Source organism: Macaca nemestrina, chromosome 1 (assembly GCF_043159975.1).
Source record: "Macaca nemestrina isolate mMacNem1 chromosome 1, mMacNem.hap1, whole genome shotgun sequence".
Classification (NCBI taxonomy): domain Eukaryota; kingdom Metazoa; phylum Chordata; class Mammalia; order Primates; family Cercopithecidae; genus Macaca; species Macaca nemestrina.
This window is the reverse complement of record NC_092125.1, coordinates 103,395,446-103,417,488: the sequence shown is the minus strand read 5'-3', so window position 1 is coordinate 103,417,488 and position 22,043 is coordinate 103,395,446. Positions and strand designations below refer to the sequence as shown.

General features: G+C 50.6%; 2 protein-coding genes and 1 pseudogene across 5 annotated transcripts; 1 reads left to right on the top strand and 2 right to left on the bottom strand.

Moving 5' to 3' along the window:
• The first annotated feature begins 88 nt into the window (after positions 1-88).
• On the top strand, positions 89-10,425 carry LOC105498042 (transmembrane protein 79). Of its 3 annotated transcripts, none has more exons than XM_071083668.1 (4): positions 89-236; positions 2,400-3,196; positions 3,475-3,688; positions 5,965-6,771. In XM_071083668.1, exons 2-4 carry the CDS (start codon positions 2,440-2,442, stop codon positions 6,044-6,046), a joined length of 1,053 nt encoding a protein of 350 aa, XP_070939769.1. In that variant the 5' UTR covers positions 89-236; positions 2,400-2,439; the 3' UTR covers positions 6,047-6,771. The 3 variants fall into 3 exon arrangements, with proteins under 3 accessions (XP_070939769.1, XP_011768101.2, XP_011768102.2); XM_011769799.2 differs by lacking the exon at positions 5,965-6,771 and adding an exon at positions 9,371-10,425 and having other exon boundaries at positions 91-236; XM_011769800.2 differs by lacking the exons at positions 89-236; positions 5,965-6,771 and adding exons at positions 243-1,608; positions 9,371-10,425.
• Positions 10,426-10,674: 249 nt separating this feature from the next.
• On the bottom strand, positions 10,675-13,657 carry GLM (glycosylated lysosomal membrane protein). Of its 2 annotated transcripts, none has more exons than XM_011769796.2 (6): positions 13,501-13,657; positions 12,739-12,996; positions 12,346-12,546; positions 12,000-12,218; positions 11,302-11,558; positions 10,675-11,191 (listed from the first exon to the last, which is right to left on the bottom strand). In XM_011769796.2, the coding sequence occupies exons 1-6, from the start codon at positions 13,618-13,620 to the stop codon at positions 11,026-11,028; spliced, it is 1,221 nt and encodes a 406-aa protein (XP_011768098.2). In that variant the 5' UTR covers positions 13,621-13,657; the 3' UTR covers positions 10,675-11,025. The 2 variants fall into 2 exon arrangements, with proteins under 2 accessions (XP_011768098.2, XP_011768099.2); XM_011769797.2 differs by having other exon boundaries at positions 10,990-11,223.
• Positions 16,663-17,208, bottom strand: VHLL (VHL like; annotated as a pseudogene).

The following is a 22,043-nucleotide window of genomic DNA, read 5'->3' as shown; positions in this document are numbered from 1 at the left end:
CCTCCTCCGCCTGGCAAATATCGCGATGGCAGCCGCACAGTTGCGGACCAGTGGCCTGCTGCTACCAAATCTCGCGAAACTCGTTTTCCCTCCCGGGAAGTTGCCAGAACTAACTCTGGGCAGCATGGCCTCTTTCCGGCTTCTCCAAACCCTTGCGAAAAACTTTATTGGCAAAGCTATCAGAGAACTGACAGTGTACCCACTGAGGCGGCCAAAGCTTAACTGGATCAGGGCAGGTGAGCTTACAGCTAGGAGGGTGACTGCTTTGTCCCACAGTGGTCATTTGGTCCATCCTTCTGCCCCTTTCCCGCCTCCCCGTTTGAACCAAGCCTCTTTCAGATTACTGGTTAGAGTGACTCCAGCTTTCCCTTTTCCCCCATAATTTAAACAAACAAAAAGTGCATGTGAAAGTTTCCTTGGAAAGGGCCGAGCATCACATAGGAGTAAAGCCCTGGAAGAAATGACTTGTACAAGCGTCTTGGCCCTTCAGCTCCCCTCCCAAAGACTTCCAGCTTGCATATCTCTTACCACCCAGTAACATTTATTGAACTGCTGTCTTCCAGCCACAGTGCAGGATTCTAGACACAGAGAGGTGAGCAAGCTAGACACTATCCCTGCCCTCACAAAGCTCAAATGACTTTAGGGATAAGGACTCATAGGAATGAGAAGCTAGTCCCTCACGTTTCTATCTCCTGATCCTCACATTGGATATCAGGGCAGGTGGGCTCACAGCTAGGAGCGTGACTGCTTTGTCTTGTTTTAGCTTAAACCTAAGTTTAAAAGCAAGGGGTTTTTTTGTTTGTTTTGTTTTTTGTGTTTTGTTTTGTTTTTTGCCTGTGTACGAATTGTAATGAGAACATAAATTGCCCTTCTACCGCTATGCTCTTGGCTTCAGCCACCCATCTTCTTTCTGTTCCTGAAACAGCCTAAGTCTTTCCCATCCATTGGTCTTTCACTTGCTGTTCCTCTGCCTGTAACACTCATACTCCTGATTTCCCATCAGGTTTCAGCTCAAATATTACCTTACCAAAGAGGTCTTTCCTATAAAAATTGTCTAATTGATTTAGTTGCTAGGCTTCTTCATTATCTGTTACCCCAATAGAACATAAGCTTCTCAAGGGCAGAGACCTTGACTGTCATCTTGTTCTCCTCTGTGTCTGCCTAGAATAGTTCCTAGCTAATAATGGTGACCAGTAAATATTTACTGAATGAATAAGTGTACAAATTCCATCTCTGGGTATCCCAGCCTACTCCGAGCACCCTTTGGTGCACAAATCCACTTTTCTCCCTCTGCTTTCCTCAGCTGGGAGCTCCTACACATTCCAGTTGCCTAGAATGTGAACTTACCTCTTTGCCCAGCTGCATCCCAACTTTCGGAAAGAATGACGACATCCTCCTCTAATGCTTTTTTTGTCGGCAGATTCAGCAGGGCGGGGCCTGCCCCTTTAATCTGGGCCCCACCTGCTCTGGTCAGACAGGTTTTGAGACACAGGTAAAGGGAGGGAGACAGAGAGAAATACTTGCAGAGCCAGCAGGTAGCTGGGCAGCTCCTTCCCGGACAGACGGACAGACGGATGGACGCTGGGGACCCTCCACTCCATATGGAAAGTAAGAGGATGTCCTGGGTCCAAACTACAAGGTTTGGAGGGCCCTTGAGATGAAGGAAGGGAATCAGTCCCATCCAGAAGCAATGAGATGAAGGGCAGCAGGGAGGGGAGAAAGACAGGAGAGAAGGCATACAAAACAGTCATGATCAGACCTAAATGCCGGAATAACAGATCCAGGCCCTGCAGAGATGGATGAGGTGGGCTAGTGAGGAGTTTGGGAACTGACCAAGTACCAATGAAGGAAGAGGGTGCCTGCAACTGCCAGCTTTTTGGGACAGATTAGTTGGCAAATCACTGGTCTCACCTGGAATGCAGGAGGGTTCCAAGCAGGGATATGCAGGGAGAAGGGGAGATGGGACAGTGGAGGGGAAGCTTCTCTGTCTACATACAGCAAGATCCTCGGTAGGAAAGAAACTTGGCAAAGTTCTAGACACCTCTTCTGCCTCCTGTTCCTGCATTAGGGTGGCCATGACTCCAGGGGTTTTGGTGGAGGGGCATAGAAGGCGTGGGTGGAGGCTGACTGAGGCCACAGCTGCCAGGGCCTGTGCCCCTTGACTCACCCTCTCCTGTTGGATGGCATTTGATGTCGAAAGGGTGCCTCCATTTCGGCTGCTCACTTCCTTCCCTCCTCCCTCTGTTTCAACGTCTTCCTGTGTACCAGTTTCTCCCTAAGGCTCCAGAAGGGGCCAAAGCCCATGAAACCAGTTGCCCTGGGGAGTATGAGTTCTGTCAACCTGTCCTAACAACTAGAAGACAGGGGTTTCTGACAGAGCTTTCCTCTGCTCCCTGCAGGATGACTTGACATTGTAGATCCCAGAACTGAGGCCCCAGGATGACAGAACAGGAGACCCTGGCCCTGCTGGAAGTGAAAAGGTCGGATTCCCCAGAGAAGAGCTCACCCCAGGCCTTGGTTCCCAATGGCCGGCAGCCAGAAGGGGAAGGTGGGGCCGAATCCCCAGGAGCTGAGTCCGTCAGAGTGGGGTCTTCAGCTGGGTCTCCCACAGCCATAGAGGGGGCTGAGGATGGTCTAGACAGCACAGTAAGCGAGGCTGCCACCTTGCCCTGGGGGACCGGCCCTCAGCCCAGTGCTCCGTTCCCGGATCCCCCTGGCTGGCGGGACATTGAACCAGAGCCCCCTGAGTCAGAGCCACTTACCAAGCTAGAGGAGCTGCCCGAAGACGATGCCAACCTGCTGCCTGAGAAAGCGGCCCGTGCCTTCGTGCCTATTGACCTACAGTGCATTGAGCGGCGGCCCCAAGAAGACCTTATCATGCGCTGTGAGGCAGGCGAGGGCGAGTGCCGAACCTTCATGCCCCCCCGGGCCACCCAGCCCGACCCCACTGAGCGCAAGTGGGCTGAGGCGGTGGTGAGGCCGCCTGGCCATTCCTGTGGGGGCTGCGGGAGCTGTGGAGACCGTGAGTGGCTAAGGGCTGTGGCCTCCGTGGGAGCTGCACTCATCCTCTTCCCCTGCCTACTATATGGGGCATATGCCTTCCTGCCGTTTGATGTCCCACGGCTGCCCACCATGACTTCCCGCCTGATCTACACACTCCGCTGCGGGGTCTTTGCCACCTTCCCCATTGTGCTGGGTGAGCCTGTGAGAAGAAAGGGGAGATTGGGAAGTGGACTTGAGGAGGGCAGGGCCTGCCTGCCATGGGGAGCAGGAGGGTTTCCCTTCACTTGGCCTGGGCCCCTCAGGGTCTCCCACCCCCTGCCAGTCTGCATGCCCATATCCTCCCAGGACCACTTCCACCCCACTGTGTAGAGGCTATGCACTGCCCACAGTGAACCTGCCCCCAGCTTACTGCCTCTTGCGCCCTTACCCTGCCTGTTCTGACCCTACCCTGTGTTTCCCAACTCCACCCAGGGATCCTGGTGTACGGGCTGAGCCTGTTATGCTTTTCTGCCCTTCGGCCCTTTGGGGAGCCACGGCGGGAAGTGGAGATCCACCGGCGATATGTGGCCCAGTCGATCCAGCTCTTTATCCTCTACTTCTTCAACCTGGCCGTGCTTTCCACTTACCTGCCCCAGGACACCCTCAAACTGCTCCCTCTGCTCACTGGTCTCTTTGCCATCTCCCGGTAAGTTGGGGCAGGGGGTGGGCATGGGAGAGGGAATGGTGCTAGAGAACCTAGGCATCTGAATGTCTGGAGAATCAGGGTCAGGAGCTTTCCGGATTCTACCCTGGCCCAAATGTGTGCCCTGGGGAGATAAGTCCACCTTCTCTCTTGTACCTTACTTCAGCTGGTCAGCAGATGGAAGCTGATTTCAGAGATACATATAACCATGTCAAACAAAAAGGCTTTCAGGTGTCATCTAGATCCATGCACCCATTGCAGCCACTCCCGTGGCAATCTGGTCAGGTAGCTGTTTTGGTCTCTAGCTGAACACCCCCTATGACCAAATGTACAACTTAAAAATAGATATATTTTTTCAAAATAGAGAGAAGGCTGGGTGCAGTGGCTCATGCCTGTAATCTCAGCACTTTAAGAGGCCGAGGTGGCAGATCACTTGAGGTCAGGAGTTTGAGACCAGCCTGGCCAACATGGTGAAACTCTGTCTCTACTAAAAATACAAAAATTAGCTGAGCATGATGGTGCACACCTGTAGTCCCAGTTACTCAGGAGGCTGAGGCAGGAGAATTGCTTGAGCCCAGGAGGTGGAGATTGCAGTGAGACAAGATCGTGCCACTGCACTCCAGCCTGGACAACAGAGCTAGACTTCATCTCAAAAAAACAAATAGCCGGGTGCAGTGGCTCACGCCTGTAATCCCAGCACTTTGGGAGGCTGAGGCGGGTGGATCACAAGGTCAGGAGCTCGAGACCACCTTGGCCAACAAGGTGAAACCCCAGCTCTACTAAAAATACAAAAAATTAGCCAGGTATGGTGGTGGGCATCTGTAATCCCAGCTATTCAGGAGGCCGAGGAAGGAGAATCGCTTGAACCTGGGAGGCGGAGGTTGCAGTGAGCCGAAATCGCGCCATTGCCCTCCAGCCTGGGTGACAGAGCGAGACTCTGGCTCAAACAAATAAATAATTAATTAAAATAAAATAAAAAATAGAGATGAGGTCTCACTATGTTGCCCAGGCTGGTCGCAAACTCCTGGCCTCAAGCAATCCTCCTGCCTCAACTTCCCAGTGTGCTGATTACTCAATTCTTCATATAAACCAGTCTTTTTCCTTTTTTTTTTTTTTTTTTTTCTTGAGACGGAGTCTCGCTCTGTGGCCCAGGCTGGAGTGCAGTGGCCGGATCTCAGCTCACTGCAAGCTCCGCCTCCCGGGTTCACGCCATTCTCCTGCCTCAGCCTCCCGAGTAGCTGGGACTACAGGTGCCCGCCACCTCGCCCGGCTAGTTTTTTTTTGTATTTTTTTAGTAGAGACGGGGTTTCACCGTGTTAGCCAGGATGGTCTCGATCTCCTGACCTCGTGATCCGCCCGTCTCGGCCTCCCAAAGTGCTGGGATTACAGGCTTGAGCCACCGTGCCCGGCCTTTTTCCATTTTTAAAGGTACTAATTGTTAGACAGTTCTTCATACTGTGCTAAACATTTCTGCCCAGATTCTGACCTCCAGAATTGCCTAGGACAAATTTAGATATTTGACACAACCTCTCAATCCCCCCACTCTAACACTCTGTCCCCCTAGTATCTGCTTTGCAAAATGGCCCGGTTTCTTCACTGTCCTGGGAAGAAACTTCTGCCTGTCACAGTTGGGGGGCCTGGTTGAGGGTACTGTCCTCTTCCTGTTTGTCAATGACGAGAGGGCCCCGGTAGAAGGTACCGTCCTTTTCTTCATACAAACCAAGGACATGTGAGCTCTCGTCGCAGCCTTCTTACTCTTCTCTTTTTTTTTTTTTTTTTTTTTTTTTGAGACAACGTTTCACTCTTGTTGCCCAGGCTGGAGAATACAATGGCATGATCTCAGCTCACTGCAATCTCCACCTCCTGGGTTCAAGCTATTCTCCTGCCTCAGCCTCCCAAGTAGCTGGGATTATAGGCACCCACCACCAGGCCCAACTAATGTTTTGTATTTTTAGTAGAGACAGGGTTTCACCATGTTGGCCAGGCTGGTCTTGAACTCCTGACCTCAGATGATCTGCCCGCCTTGGGCTCCCAAAGTGTTGGGATTACAGGCGTGAGCCACCGCGCCTGGCCCTTACTCTCCTTTCATTCAGACTTTTTACCATCACCTAAAATCCTTAGGGGTATTTTCACATGAACTACTATTAACCTTAACCTAGAAGGCACCTTTGAATTTCTTAACCCAAATGCAGGTGTTTTCTTCCATTTTCCCTAATACATATGCTCTTGTTACTTTTTTTTTTTTTTTTTTTGAGACGGTGTCTTATTCTGTTACCCAGGCTGGAGTGCAGTGGCGCCATCTCGGCTCACTACAACCTCTGTATCCTGGGCTCAAGCAATTTTCCTGCGTCTGCCCCCTGAGTAGCTGAGATTACAGGTGTGAGCCACCATGCCCAGGTAAATTTTTTTGTATTTTTAGTAGAGACAGGGTTTCACCATGTTGGCCAGGCTGGTCTTGAACTCCTGACCTCAGATAATCCACCCGCCTCGGCCACCCAAAGTGCTGGAATTATAGGTGTGAGCCACCACGCCTGGCCTGCTCTTGTTACTTTTGATACAGGATTCCAGGTAGCTTGCTAAAATAAAATATTATTCCTGTTGAGCTAAAATTAATCTTCCCGTCACTTCTGATTGTGGTCCAGCAGTCAGTTGTCCCACCAGCCTCCTGACCATCATGCAGCCTTGCATTTTCTCCCAGTAGGTTTTCCCGAAATAAATATGTTCCTGCTCATGTAACTCAGCCTCCCATCTCAAACTCTTGGGGAATACTGGTCTCAGATAGAAGTTGGCTTAAGCAGTAAAAGTAATCAGGGAGCTAAAGGAAGACTCAGTGATTGTCTGGTCCAGGCTTCCCATTTTACAAAGGGGAAATCACAACAGATTAGGGGAGAAGAGTTGCTCAGGTCGTCAGCAATAGTGTCAGCACTAGAATCCAGGTCCCTTCCCTCTCTTATCCAGGGTCCTTCTTTACCATGGACAAGTTCATTAAGCAGTTTGTGCCTCAGTTCCATCATCTGTAAGATGAGGTTGTTATGGGGATTAAATGAGTTAACTCATGTAGAGTACTTAAAACAATTTGGTAGTTGGGGCTGGGCGCAGTGGCTCACGCCTGTAATCCCAGCACTTTGGGAGGCCAGGGCGGGTGGATCATGAGGTCAGGAGATTGAGACCATCCTGGCTAACATGGTAAAACCCCGTCTCTAATAAAAATACAGAATTAGCTGGGTGTGGTGGTGGGCGCCTGTAATCCCAGCACTTTGGGAGGCCGAGGTGGGCGGATCACCAGGTCAGAAGATTGAGACCATCCTGGCTAACATGGTGAAACCCCATCTCTACTAAAAATACAAAAAATTAGTGGTGGTGGGCGCCTGTAGTCCCAGCTACTCGGGAGGCTGAGGCAGGAGAATGGCGTGAACCCAGGAGGTGGAGCTTGCAGTGAGCCGAGATCGGGCCACTGCACTTCAGCCTGGGAGACAGTGAGACTCCATCTCAAAAAAAACAACAAGAACAACAACAAAAAAATCTGGTATTTGGTAAGGGTTCATTATGCTGTGCTGCTTCCTAGTGCAGAAGAGAAGCAGCAGTTATTCTTCCCTCCCTTTCACAGGTGAAAAAGAACAGAGGCACATGAATTATGTAAGAGGAAGTTGCTCTTCCCTCCCTCCATTGAGGGGTGTGTATTGAACAAATCTTCCACGAAATTTGTGGCTGACCCATCCTCTGGGCTTCAAGCCCTCCTGGAGGTGGCTTCTTTGCTCTCCTCTTTACGTCTGCCCCTCAAATTGGCAGAAGAGGAGGTAATGAACAGGCTTGGGTTCAAATCATGACTTTTCTATTTCCCAGATGTGTGATCTTGGATGAGTCTTACTTAACCCATTTGAAATCTTAGTTTCTTCATCTGCAAAAGGATAAATACAGTGGAACACACTGCAGCTATAAAAGAATGGGAAAACCATTTTTATATTGATATAAAATGATCTCCAGGATATATATATATATATATATATATATATATATATATATATTTTTTTTTTTTTTTTTTTTTTTTTTTTTTTGAGATGGAGTCTCGCTCTGTCACCCAGGCTGGAGTGCAGTGGCCGGATCTCAGCTCACTGCAAGCTCCGCCTCCCGGGTTTACGCCATTCTCCGGCCTCAGCCTCCCGAGTAGCTGGGACTACAGGCGCCCACCACCTCGCCCGGCTAGTTTTTTTGTATTTCTTAATAGAGACGGGGTTTCACCGTGTTAGCCAGGATGGTCTCGATCTCCTGACCTCGTGATCCGCCCGTCTCAGCCTCCCAAAGTGCTGGGATTACAGGCTTGAGCCACCGCGCCCGGCCTCCAGGATATATTAAATGGGGAAAAAAATAAACATGCAGAGAACAGTCTATATAGTATGCTGCCATACTTCAAAAAAGGGAAAAATAGCTTTTTGCTCATATATGCACTTTTTAAAAAATCACTCAATGTACTATCACACTGGCTCTTCTTCCCCTTTCTTCCTCCTTCTTTCTTTCTTTCTTTCTTTCTTCTTCTTCCTTCTTCTTCTTCTTTCTCCAAGAAAAGCACACTGGTCTTTAAGAAAAAATAAATAAAAGAAAAAATCTGCTGGACATGGTGGCTCACACCTGTAATCTCAGCACTTTGGGAGGCCAAGGCAGGAGAATTGCTTGAAGCCAGGAGTTTGAGACCCTCATCTGTACAAAAATAATTTAAAAAATCAGCTGGGCATGGCAGCACACACCTGTAGTCCCTGCTACTTGGGAGGCTGTGGTGGAAGGACTGCTTGAGCCCAGGAGTTGGAGGCTGCCACTGCACTCCAGCCTGGCTGACAGAGTAAGACCCCATCTCTAAAAAAAAAAAAAGGCTAGGCGTGGTGGCTCACTCCTGTGATCCCAGCACTTTGGGAGGCCAAGGAGGGCAGATGATCAGGTCAGGAGATTGAGACCATCTTGGGTGAAACCCCGTCTCTACTAAAAATACAAAAAATTATCAAGGCATGGTGGCGGGCACCTGTAGTCCCAGCTACTCGGGAGGCTGAGTCAGGAGAATCGCTTGAAGCCGGCAGGCGGAGCTTACAGTGAGCTGATATCATGCCACTGCACTCCAGCCTGGGTGACAGAGCGAGACTCCGTCTCAAAATAATAATAATAATTTTAAAAATCACTTAGTGCACAAGAAACCATAATACTGATGCCTGGGGTGGGGGTGGGGGAGAATAGGGTGGGAATCGGTAAAGGGAGGAAAATATTTTACTATACTGATTGAATTTGCTCAAACATTTTAAAGTTTGTACAGCCAGGTGTGGTGGCTCGCATCTGTAGTCCCAGCTACTCAGGAGTCTGAGGTGAGAGAATCACTCAAGGCCAGAAGTTTGAGCCCAGACTGGCAACACATAGCAAGACCATGTCTCTAAAAAAATAAAAATAAATCGAAAAGTAAATAAAAGAGGGAAAGGAATAATATACTCGACTTCATAAAGATGTGGGGAAGTCAAAATCAATCACTTATAGTAATTAGCGCTGTGCCTAATACATTTTAAATGCATAAACTTTGGCTGTATTTGGAAGCACCAGCCATACCCACCAACTGCATCTGCCTCCCTATCTACTCCCCCCACTGTCAGCCTATTGCCAAGCTGAAGCGCTTCCCTTGAGAGTAGCCTGACCCTTTTCTTGCCCCCCCAGTCTGATCTACTGGCTGACCTTCGCCGTGGGCCGCTCCTTCCGCGGCTTCGGCTATGGCCTGACGTTTCTGCCGCTGCTGTCAATGCTGATGTGGAACCTCTACTACATGTTCGTGGTGGAGCCGGAGCGCATGCTCACTGCCACGGAGAGCCGCCTGGACTACCCGGACCACGCCCGGTCGGCCTCCGACTACAGGCCCCGCCCCTGGGGCTGAGCCGCTCCGCCCTCCCACTCGGAGTAGCGGGTAGCAGCGTGGGTCTGACATATCTTTGAACCTTGTGGCCAGGCCTGGACTTCGCCCCCAGGCCTAGGACCGCGGTGGGTGGAACCCTGCTACTACCCCAACAGGGACTCCAATCAATCAGAGTTCTCCCCTTGCCCGGGCTGCCCTTCACCTTTGGTGCCCGGGACAGTCATAAGGGATGGACTTAGTTTTCTTGCAGGGAAAAAGGTGGACAGCCATGTTTCTTACGGATGCTGAGGGCATGGGGCCAGGACCAGGGGAGAGGCACAGCTCCTTCCTGAGCAGCCTCCCACCACTACCACAAGGGCTCCCTAATGCTGGACTCTGGTCCACTCCCCGGCTTCCCATGAGGCAGGAGGCAGAGCCACAGCCAAGGCCCTGACCACTTCTGTGCCAGTTGTCTAAGCACAGTGCATCAAGGACGCTGGAAATGCCTTAAGGATAGAGGCTGGGCATCACATCAAATGGGACTGTGATGTTTGGTGAAAACCTTCCTGGGGATCTGGATTCAGGACCCTCCATGACTGGCCTTAGGGCCCCTTAGCCTGAGTTAAGACTATTTACAGCTGGCCAGTCCAGAGCTGCTGCTCTTCTACCTATTTAGGCCCCTGTAACTTCCCACCTTTAAACTGCCCAGAAGCCATGCCTCTCCCACGGGAAGAGGGGAGCAGACAGGGAAATCTGCCTCCCAAGAGGGTGTGTGTGTGTACGCGCACGCTCACACGTGGTGGCTGGGGAGTGCCTGGATGGTGTGGTGGCTGATGTTAACCTAGTATGAGTGTGTGTGTGTAACAATAAATTACTACCAGTCTTTGCTGGCTTTTTCTTCCTGTTTGTCCCCCAGTCTCGAGTGTCCCTTCCCTGTTTCATTCAGATGACAATAGAAACCTCCTAACTCTACCTGGTGGAGTGGAGCTGGCAGGTTCCTTGGTTCCACAGCAAGGAAATGGAGCCTCAAACAGAAACTTGCCTTCCAAGCCCATCTCTTAGCCCTTCCATTCCCTGGAACCAGCCCAAGACCAGCCCAACGACACTCACACATCAATAAACTGGAGCCCTGTGAAAAAAAAAATATCTATTTTCTTGCCTTCCAGGGCAGCCAACCAGTCAGAATGCCTCTCATTTAGGCCTGCAAGTCCCATCCAAGGGAAATGTGTGGAGATGCAAGAAGGCAACACCAAGGGGACCTTATCAATAGCCCTGTCCTCCACCCCCTCCAAAGTTCCCCCCGCAAGGTATGAAGGAAGCCCCACCTGGGGGTCTCCAGGAAATTGAGGCTGGCCTCTGAGGTTCCACAGAAAAGCAAGACGGGGGAGTGAAGGGGCCGACTGGAACTTGATACTCCAACCTCCAGAGTTTTGAGGCACAACAAGACAGGTCCAGTAATGTCCTTCCCTCCAGAGAGCGGGCCTTAATTTATGGACTGGTACTCTGAGTACTTCTTGTGGTACAGTAGCAGAACCAAGCCTCCCACTAGCAGCATGAGCCCTGGGGCACCCAGGGCCACCGCCATGATGCCCAGGACTAGTGGGGACAAGCCATCCACTGGAGGGAAGCCCACACCCAGGAGCATCGACCTAGAGCAAGCAGAGAGAGAGAGGTAAGCGGGCTTAGGAGGAAAGGCTGGGAGACTCAGCCTTGGTCCACTTCAACTCCCCAAGCCCGCAGCCCGAGCCCTGGCTCTCACCAGCTGAGGTAGTGTTGGTCCCAGTAGCCAGGGCCTGTAGAAGCCCCGAACGTCACATTGAAGGCACAGAAGTTATTCTGGGACCCAAAGAAGGCTCGGACAATGGGTGACTGGGGAAGAGGGTATGCCAAGGCAGGATGAAGAGGGGAAGCTTGGCAGGGCAGGGCTGATTCTCGACCCCCCGGCTTCTGGGAGTAAGCCACTGGTCGCCACTGTGCGAAGCCTGATGGGAGGGAGCCCCACAGCAGCTGGTCCAACTGGGAAGAAAGGCAAACAAGGGAGGGTAAAGAGGACCAACCTGTGCCCAACCCTCTTTTCCCTGCCTCTCCCAGCCTTCATCTGTGACTAGCAACAGGAGTCCTGAGTCCTAGGCAGGGCCTCAATCCCTCCTCTGTAAAAATGGAGAGTTCGACTGGGTGAGGACTGAGTTGTTTTCCAAGCCTGCAAGTCTGGACTCAGCCCTCCTCTTGTCCCCCAGGCCCCTTGCAGATCTCCACCTGCCAGAGTGTAAGTCATACTGCACTGCCTGTCTGTCTCCACTGAGGGCAGGGACTGGGTCAGATTCATTAGCACAGTGCCTAGCACTTAAACGACCCAAAGTAAGTGTTGCTAAATGGCAAATGGTTGAATGAGTTTTAGGTCCCAATGGCGTCCCACCTATATTCCTCACCCCTCTGCCTCTCTCCAGGAAGCCTGACCTGGAAGACGGCAGGTGCATATTCATCGTCGATGGAGTGCTGCTCCTGCACTGACGGGCAGTCAGGGCCCTGGCCCAGTGTGGCTACCTCCAGCCCAAACAGGGAACGGTTTCCTTGGGGAGAGGCTCCAACCAGGGCCACCTCTAGCTGACAGGTGTCTGCTGTGTGCAGGAGGCGAGGGGGTTGGGCTGGTCGGCTGGACCTGGAAAAGGCCTGGACCTAGGAAGGAAGAAGCATGGGAGGTGTGGGAAATAGCTGGATGCCTGTTCTTAAGGGCCACCTCCATCATTAAATCCCACCCTCTCAAATCAGCCTTTTTGAGTCTTTCCAATTTCCCACCCCTTACCCTGAAGGCCAGGCTGCCATTGGCAAAAGTCCTGGTAGGGTCGTTCATGGGGTGGCCTTGAAATGTGGCACTCAGGGTGGCAGGATCCAATGAATCAGTGATGTTGTTCCAAGAGAAATCAGCCAAGGAGTATGGAGGATATGGTGTTCCTGGAGGCTTTGCTGCCGTATCAGATACGTTGGTGCTGTCAAACTCAAGCAGCTGGAGGGTGGGGGTGGGGTGGAACTGGGCTTGCCTCTGTTTTTCTCCCGAGACCACACCTCCCACTCACCCCCTACCAAGGCTTTCATATCTGAGTCTATTTCACCACCCCCAGTCTTTAGTTCCACCCTCTAATTGGGATGAACTCTCTCCTCTGCACTCTTCTCCTTGGTTCTCTCCCAACCTCCTCACCCTGGTAAAAACAAGGGCAGAAGAAAACTGAATGCTGTCCTTGGGGAGCACCATCAGGCCCCCATCAGGCTCAGGGGATAGCAGGCGGCTCCAGTTGACGCTCAGGGTGCTGTGGGGGGTGTTGGTGGCTACCAGCACCACTGCCAGAGGCCCCAAGCTGCTCCATATATAGTGCAGTGTGGAATTGGTGCCCACTGCCCGGATATGAAGCAGGTTCTGCACGGGACCCAGCCAGTTAGGGATGACCTCCAGAGACACCTGGAACATGGAGTAGTGGAGGGTTGAGGGAACAGGATCAAGGAGAGACACGGGCAAAAGAGAAGTTTGAGGGGAGGGGAGTTTGGAAAGTGCTGGAGAAAAGATGGGATCTTGGGGACTAGACAAGAGGAATGTGTGCGGGAGCTGAGGGAACCCTGGGGTAAGGGGCAGTGGGTACAGGATATCCAAAAAGGGGTAGGGTAGAGGGTACAGCCAGGACTCCCCTGACCCTGGTGGGCAGGTCAGGGCACAGGGCTGGGAAGAAGAAAACATTCAACACTTGCCTGGACCCAGGGCTGAGTCGGGGTTCAGACCTCACCCTCACATTCACCCTACTCCACAATCCCGTCCCATGACCCATGACCATCTCCCACACCCTCCAGGTTGAAGAACCCTCCTCTTGGCAGCTGCCCTCCACCCCTAGCCCCTGGATGCCCGGTTCCAGCCACCCTGCAAGGGTAGCATTTCCTGAAACTTCTATCGCTGTAGCCCCAGGGCCCTCACCTGGCGGGTCGTCTCCCCCAGCAGGCCAAATGGGGCTGCAAACAGAAACAGAGTCAAAAGGAGCAGGGGGCTGGGGGCAGAGTGCCCCCAACCCCAGCTGTGCTCCACAGAGCCGCGCATACGGCCGCAATTCAGCCGACGGAAGAGGTGCCGGAGGGTCACATGACTCAGGTTCAGCTGATCCCTTTCAAGGGCGGAGCCACCAAACCAGTTTTTGCTTTTTTTTTTAAATTTCCTTTCCTCAGCACCATTTAATGTATTAAAGAACAACTTTGTATTCTATCTTAAAACAGGAAACGTCACAGTCTCTTACAAGTAATACAATTTAATACAGTCACAAGATTTTAAGTGAAAAAATACATTATTCATGCTACAAGTTTTCAGTCTTCCTTGGACAATGCCAAAAATACAGTATTCAAACGGCATGTTTTAAGAGGAATGTGAAATCTCATTTTGACACAAAGACAGGTTAAAGAAAATAAACCCAACAGGGAACTACTGCAGGACCAGCACATTGCCTTAAGTCCCTGACCCTGTCCCATTGTGGAACTCATACAGCTGCTTTCTACTCTAGCACATGAAATCCTGCGGTTCCTCTTCTCTGTGAACTATGAAACTCCTTGGGGTTCTTCCCTGTGGAACAGTGTGGTTCTTCTTCCCTGCCTAACATTTCAACAAAAATTGTAAATATTTAGAGATGTGTCACTAAATAACAACATACTTCCAAAAAAGCCAACTTACTTGTTAAATGTTGAAAGAAAAGGCCGGGCGCAGTGGCTCACACCTGTAATCCCAGCACTTTGGGAGGCCGAGGCAAGTGGATCACTTAAGGTCAGGAGTTCAAGACCAGCCTGACCAACATGGTGAAACCACGTCTCTACTAAAAATATAAGAATTAGCCAGGCGTGGTGGCAGGCGCTTGTAATCCCAGCTACTTGGGAGGCTGAGGCAGGAGAATCGCTTGAACCTAGGAGGCAGAGGTTGCAGTGAGCTGAGATCAGGACATTGCACTCCAGCCTGGGCAACGAGAGGCAAAACTCTGTCGAGAGAGAGAGAGAGAGAGAGAGAGAGAGAGAGAGAGAGAGAGAGATCGAGACCATCCTGGCAAACACAGTGAAACCCGTCTCTATTAAAAATACAAAAAATTAGCCGGGCGTGGTGGCGGGTGCCTGTAGTCCCAGCTACTTGGGGGGCTGAGGCAGGAGAATGGCAGGAACCCGGGAGGCGGAGCTTGCAGTGAGCTGAGATCCGGCCACTGCACTCCAGCCTGGGCGACAGAGCGAGACTCCGTCTCAAAAAAAAAAAGAAAGAAAGAAAGAAAGAAAGAAAGGAAAGAGCTAAAATTCGGTGAAATTTAAAAGGGTTGTAGAAAACTGTGAAGTGTTTGTTTTCTTCACTTCACTCTGATTTTATTTTACTTATTTATTTTGAGACAGCATCTTGCTCTGTCACCAAGGCTGGAGTGCAGTGGCACAATCACGACTTACTGCAGCCTCAAACTCTTGAGCTCACATGATCCTTCTGCCTTAGTCTCCTAAGTAGCTGGGACTTCAGGCACATGCCACCATGCCTGGCTAATTTAAATTTTTTTTTTTTTTTTTTAGACACAGGGTCACACTATGTTGCCCAGGCTGGTCTTGAACTCCTGGGCTCAAGTGATCCTCTCACATGGGCCTCCCAAAGTACTGGGATTATAGGGGTGAGCCACCACACCAGCCATCACTCTGATTTTATTTTATTTTATTTTTTTATTTCTTTTTATTTTTTTAATTTTTTTTTGAGACAGAGTCTCGCTCTGCCGCCCAGGCTGGAGTGCAGTGGCGTGATCTTGGCTCACTGCAAGCTCCACCTCCCGGGTTCACGCCATTCTCCTGCCTCAGCCTTCCGAGTAGCTGGGACTACAGGCGCCCGCCACCTCGCCCGGCTAGTTTTTTTTTGTATTTTTTAGTAGAGACGGGGTTTCACTGTGTCAGCCAGGATGGTCTCGATTTCCTGACCTCGTGATCCGCCCGTCTCGGCCTCCCAAAGTGCTGGGATTACAGGCTTGAGCCACCGCGCCCGGCTTTTTTTTTTTTTTTTTAAGACGGAGTCTCGCTCTGTCGCCCAGGCTAGAGTGCAGTGGTGTGATCACAGCTCACTGCAACCTCCGCCTCCCGGGTTCATGCCATTCTCCTGCCTCAGCCTCCCGGGTATCTGGGACTACAGGCATGCGCCACCATGCCTGGCTAATTTTTGTATTTTTAGTAGAGATGGGGTTTCACCATGTTGTCCAGACTGCTATCGAACTGAACACACACAATTAGCCAGGCAAGGCGGCGCCTGTAATCCCAGCTACTCGGGAGGCTGAGGCAGGAGAATCGCTTGAACCCGGGAGGTGGAGGTTGCAGTGAACCGAGATTGCGCCATTGCACTCCAGTCTGGGTGACAGAGTGAGACTCTTGTCTCAAAAAAAAAAAAAAAAAAAAAAAAAAAAAACTTCAGGCCGGGCACGGTGGCTCATGTCTGTAATCCCAGCACTTTGGGAGGCCGAGGCGGGTGGATCACGAGGTCAGGAGATAGAGACCATCCTGGCTAACATGGTGAAACCCCATCTCTACTAAAAATACAAAAAATAAATTAAAAAAAAATTAGCCGGGCGTGGTGGCAGGCACCTGTAGTCCCAGCTACCCTGGAGGCTGAGGCAGGAGAATGGCGTTAACCCGGGAGGCGGTGGAGTTTGCAGTGAGTGGAGATCGCGACAGAGCGAGTCTCCGTCTCAAAAAAAAGAAAAAAAAAAAAAAAAAAAAAATCTCCAGTCTCCTCTTCCATCCATTAATTTTCTTTTTTTTCCCTCTCTCTCTCTCTCTCTTTTTATTTATTTATTTATTTTGAGATGGAGTCTCAATCTGTTGCCCAGGCTGGAGTGCAGTGACAATCTCAGCTAACTGCAACCTCCACCTCCCGGGTTCAAGCAATTCTCCTGCCTCAACCTCCCGAGTAGCTGGGATTACAGACACGTGCCACCACGCCCAGCTAATTTTTGTATTTTTAAAGTAGAGACAGGTTTCACTATGTTGGCCAGACTGGTCTCAAACTCCTGACCTCAAGTGATCTGCCTGCTGCGGTCTCCCAAAGTGCTGGGATTACAGGAGTGAGCCACCATGCCCAGCCATCCACAGATTTTCACTGTGCTCCTGCGTCAGCCGCTCCAGGTCTTTCAAGTACATTTGGCTGGTCTTCCAGATCGTCACAGAGTGATCTGACAATGTCCAGTCTCATGTAATTCTCAGGCTTAACTAGGCTTCGGAAAACCTGGGGGCATCGCTCTTTCAGGGTATACGCTGGCAGTGTGATGTTGGCAAAAACAGGCTGTCCATCAACATTGGAACATGGCGTAAACAATTCAGTTTGGTCAACCATAAGTTTATCATGTGTCCTTGCATCTCTGAAGAGCCATGGGTGGCTTCGGAAATTGTGGATGCAGAAGTCCCTGCCGGGCAGCAGCTCTTCATAGCAGTTGAGCCACACAGGCAGCACGATGCGTGGGCTGCGGTTGCAAATGACCAGGGAGAGCCCAGGTGAGTTTCTGGAGCGCAGCACAGGCCATGCTGCTCCAGCCGCCATCTCCTCCTCGGCGCCCGACTCTTCCTGGCAGTACTCTTCTGGGCCTGCCTCTTGGGTGCCCGCCTTGGCCTCTAACTCCACCCCGTTCCCCGCTCTCCAGGGCCTTACCTCCGAAGCCTTGACAACTCGGGCCTGCCCATACCAGTTCTTTTTTTTTTTTTTTTTTTTTTGAGACGGAGTCTCGCTTTGTCGCCCAGGCTGGAGTGCAGTGGCCGGATCTCAGCTCACTGCAAGCTCCGCCTCCCGGGTTTACGCCATTCTCCTGCCTCAGCCTCCCGAGTAGCTGGGACTACAGGCGCCCACCACCTCGCCCGGCTAGTTTTTTGTATTTTTTAGTAGAGACGGGGTTTCACCATATTAGCCAGGATGGTCTCGATCTCCTGACCTCGTGATCCGCCCGTCTCGGCCTCCCAAAGTGCTGGGATTACAGGCTTGAGCCACCGCGCCCGGCCCATACCAGTTCTTAAAGAAACTACTTCCCTTCACCCGGATTTCAGCAGGCTGCGAGTACATAACCTCCTACCTGGGTGGTAAGCAAGACATCCTAGATCAGACAGACTTACTCCCAGCCTCTCCTACCTAGCCCGTCCCACTGAAGAGCTACCTATAGTGGGAGAGATCCAAATGGAATCCCAATAATACAACTGTGATAGGAAGATCCAAAGAGGAATTTGAGGGTATTCCATGAGATAGCACACCTGAGGGTTCTTTATGTCAATCTAGTATTTATTGGACACTTCATGGCTGGGCGCAGTGGCTCACACCTGTAATCCCAACACTTTGGGAGGCTGAGGCAGGTGGATCACCTGAGGTCGGGGTTCAAGACCAGCCTGGCCAACATGGTGAAACCCCATCTCCACTAAAAATACAAAAAAATTAGCCAGGCATGGTGGCGTATGCCAGGAACTTGGGAGGTTGAGGCAGGAGAATTGCTTGAACCTGGGAGGCAGAGGTTGCAGTGAGCCAAGATCACACCACTGCACTCCAGCCTGGGTGACAGAGTGAGACCCTATCTTATAAACAAACAAACAAACAAACAAACAAACAATTAGCCAGGCGTGGTGGCAGGTGCCTGTAATCCTAGCTACTAGGGAGGCTGAGGCAGGAGAATTGCTTGAACCCGGGAGTTGGAGGTTGCAGTGAGCTGAGATTGCGCCATTGCACTCCAGCCTAAGCAACAAGAGTGAAACTCCAGCTCAAAAAAAAAAAACCGCGGTGAAAAAAAAACCGTGTCTCACAAAAGCACTTTGGGAGGCTGAGGCAGGAAGATCACGAGGTCAGGAGATCGAGACCATCCTGGCCAACATGGTGAAACCCCATCTCTACTAAAAATACAAAAATTAGCTGGGTGAGGTGATGTGTGCCTGTAGTCCCAGCTACTCGGGAAGCTGAGGCAGGGGAATCACTTGAACCTGGGAGGTGGAGGTTGCAGTGAGCTGAGACCATGCCATTGCACTCCAGCCTGGGTGACAGATCTATACCCCATCTCGGAAAAACAAATAAACAAAATACAAACAAAAAAATGTAATATTTATTGAACACTTCATTATTCAGGTTCTGGCCCAGGAAGAGTTCACAATTTTATTGTGGAGAAAAGATAGGATATGAGAAAATAGGATATGGGGGCAATACAGGTATTTGTCAAAAGAGGGAGGTGACATCTGGTGGGATGCACGTTTTTTTTCTTTTTTTTTATTTATTGAGACGGAGTCTTGCACTGTTTTCTCAGGCTGGTGTGCAGTGGTGCAATCTCAGCTCACTGCAACCTCTGCCTCCCAGATTCAAGCAATTCTCCTGCCTCAGCCTCCCAAGTAGCTGGGACTACAGGTGCCCACTGCCATGCCCAGCTAAGTTTTGTATTTTTAAAGTAGAGATGGGGTTTCACCATGTTAGCCAGGCTGGTCTCGAACTCCTGACCTCAAGTGATCTGCTCGCCTTGGCCTCCCAAAGTGCTGAGATTACAGGCACGAGCCACTGCACCTGGCCTACTTTAATCTTATTTTGACTAATAAATGAACATGGTACAAAATTCAAAAGGTACCAAAGGGCTCAGTGTGGTATCTCATGCCTGTAATCCCAGCACTTTGGGAGGCTGAGGTGGGACGATGTCTTGAGTCCAGGAGTTCAGGACCAGCTTGGGCAACATAGCCTGACCCCATATCTACAAAATAATACAAAAATTAGCTGGGCCTGGTGGTGCATGCCTGTGGTCCCAGCTACTCCGGAGGCTGAAATGAGAGGATCCCTCGATCCTCTTACTGCACCACTGCACTCCAGCCTGGCAAAAAAGTGAGGATAGCAACAGGAGGCAGATAAATCCTAGGCAGACAGGGGCAGGTTCCCAGTGAAACTCCACCTTCAAGCAGAAAACAGTTGAAAGCCAAGCTACAAGTCCTGGATAAATGCATGGGTGGAATTGAGAACCCCTCTTCCCATTTGTTGCACTTTCTTCTGATTGATCCCTACCCTTCACCTATTTTTCGTATACCTACCCTTCCCTAATTGGTTTGTTACACTGTCATGCCCATCTTTGAATGGTGCCTTTTTTTTTTTTTTTTTTTTTTGAGACGGAGTCTCACTCTGTTGCCCAGGCTGGAGTGCAGTGGCGTGATCTTGGCTCACTGCAAGCTCTGCCTCTGGGGTTCAGCCATTCTTCTGCCTCAGCCTCCCGAGTAGCTGGGACTACAGGTGCCCAGCACAACGCCCGGCTAATTATTTGTATTTTTAGTAGTGACCGGGTTTCACCGCGTTAGCCAGGATGGTCTTGATTTCCTGACCTCCTGATTCGCCTGCCTTGGCCTCCCAAAGGGCTAGGATTACAGGCGTGAGCCACCGTGCCTGTTTTAGCCTTTTTTTTTAGCCTTTTTTTTTTTTTTTTGCATACACTCAAACCAATCAGCACACACACCCCCATTTTGAGCCCGTCAAAGCCCCGGACCCAGCCACAATGGGAGAGAAACCACCTAACTTGGGAGACCACTCTCCTTTCCCCTCTCCATTAAGAGTTGTTTCGGCCGGGCGCGGTGGCTCAAGCCTGTAATCCCAGCACTTTGGGAGGCCGAGACGGGTGGATCACGAGGTCAGGAGATCGAGACCATCCTGGCTAACACGGTGAAACCCCGTCTCTATTAAGAAATACAAAAAACTAGCCGGGCGAGGTGGCGGGCGCCTGTAGTCCCAGCTACTCGGGAGGCTGAGGCCGGAGAATGGCGTAAACCCGGGAGGCGGAGCTTGCAGTGAGCTGAGATCCGGTCACTGCACTCCAGCCTGGGCTACAGAGCGAGACTCCGTCTCAAAAAAAAAAAAACAAAAAAAAAAAAACAAAAGAGTTGTTTCATCGCTCAATAAAATTCTCTCCGACCCTCTTCACCCTTTGAACTGTCAGCATAACCTCATTCTTCTTGGATGCACGACAAGAACTCGGAAACTGCTGAACGTGGGTACAAGCTGAAACACAGGCAGCCTGGGGCATGCCTCAGCCCAGCCAAGGGCTGAGCCAGTGTGCAAGCCAGGCGTGGCCAGATGGGCCGAGTGGGCAGGGTACCTCCAGCAGCAAGCTGGGGGCGTGAGGCCTGGGTAGGGCATCGCTGGCTGCAGAGGTCCCCGGCTGGCAAAGTGTCTGAGAAAAATCCTGCGTCATTGAGATCTTGTCATTAAAAAAAAAGAAAAAAAAATGTACCAAAGGGCATCATTCCTATTCACCAACAAACTGGTCCCTCCCGAGACAACCATCATTACCAGTTTTTTTGTTTGTTTGAAACAGTCTCGCTGTGTTGGCCCGGCTGGAGTGCAGTAGCACAATCTTGGCTCACTGCAACCTCCGCCTCCTGGGCTCAAGCAATTCTCCTGCCTCAGCCTCCCAAGTAGCTGGAATTATAGGCATGTGCCACCAAGTCTGGTTTATTTTTGTATTTTATAGTAGAGATGGGGTTTCACCATGTCGGCCAGGCTGGTGTCTCGAACTCCTGACCTCAGGTAATCCACCCACCTCGGCCTCCCAAAGTGCTGGGATTACAGGTGTGAGCCACCACCATCCCCAGCCCACTACCAGTTTCTTATGTATCCTTCTAAATATATCCTATACTCAAGAATACAAATATATTGAAATCACATACAAATAATACACAGTGGTACCCAGACACTGTTCTTCGTTTTTTTTGTTGTTGTTGTTGTTGTTTTTTGAGACGATGTCACACCCAGGCTGGAGTGCAGTGGTGAGATCTTGGCTCACTGCAACCTCCACCTCCTGGGTTCAAGCTGTTCTGCCTCAGTCACCCAAGTAGCTGGGATTACAGGTGTGCACTGCCAAGCCCGGCTAATTTTTGTATTTTTAGTAGAGATGGGGTTTTGCCAGGTTGCCTAAGTTGGTCTTGAATTCCTGAGCTCAAATGATCCACCCACCTCGGCTTCCCAAAGTGCTGGGATCACAGGCGTAAGCCACAACACCTGGCCTCAGTTTGCATTTTTAACTCATATATTGAGGAATGTTCTGTATCAGTGCACTTGGGAGTTACCTCATTCTCCTTGCAGGGGTATGTTCCCTGATCTTTTTAATCAGAACCTTGTTGATGTAGTAATATTTTGCTGTGGCAAACAATGCTGGAAAGAATATCCCTATCTGAAATGGACTCAACCAAGGAGAAATACTGAGTTCTCAGCATTTCATATTAATAACCAAATTCAGTAAGATAAGTACCAAGGAGTGGAATCGCCAGCTCAAACTGCCCTTTATATGAGGTTTACCAATTGACACTCAAACCACATGCTTGAGAGCACATTGCAAGTGTTTACCAAATTATGCTTACATTTCCCTTTGAATAAGGTTAAGCATCTCTTCATGTTTGTTTGTTTGTTTGTTTGTTTATTTTGAGATGGAGTCTTACTCTGTCACCCAGGCTGGAGTGCAGTGGCATGATCTCGGCTCGCTGCAAGCTCCGCCT

Excerpts from the sequence above, each read along its gene's own strand:
- LOC105498042 (XM_011769799.2), top strand. The coding sequence starts at position 2,440 with ATGACAGAACAGGAGACCCTGGCCCTGCTGGAAGTGAAAAGGTCGGAT. Across the intron at positions 3,197-3,474 it reads CACCTTCCCCATTGTGCTGG|GGATCCTGGTGTACGGGCTG; the intron begins GTGAGCCTGTGA and ends AACTCCACCCAG. Across the intron at positions 3,689-9,370 it reads GGTCTCTTTGCCATCTCCCG|TCTGATCTACTGGCTGACCT; the intron begins GTAAGTTGGGGC and ends TTGCCCCCCCAG.
- GLM (XM_011769796.2), bottom strand. The coding sequence starts at position 13,620 with ATGCGCGGCTCTGTGGAGCACAGCTGGGGTTGGGGGCACTCTGCCCCC. Across the intron at positions 12,219-12,345 it reads ATGGCAGCCTGGCCTTCAGG|GTCCAGGCCTTTTCCAGGTC; the intron begins GTAAGGGGTGGG and ends CTTCCTTCCTAG. Across the intron at positions 11,192-11,301 it reads GACCAACACTACCTCAGCTG|GTCGATGCTCCTGGGTGTGG; the intron begins GTGAGAGCCAGG and ends TGCTTGCTCTAG.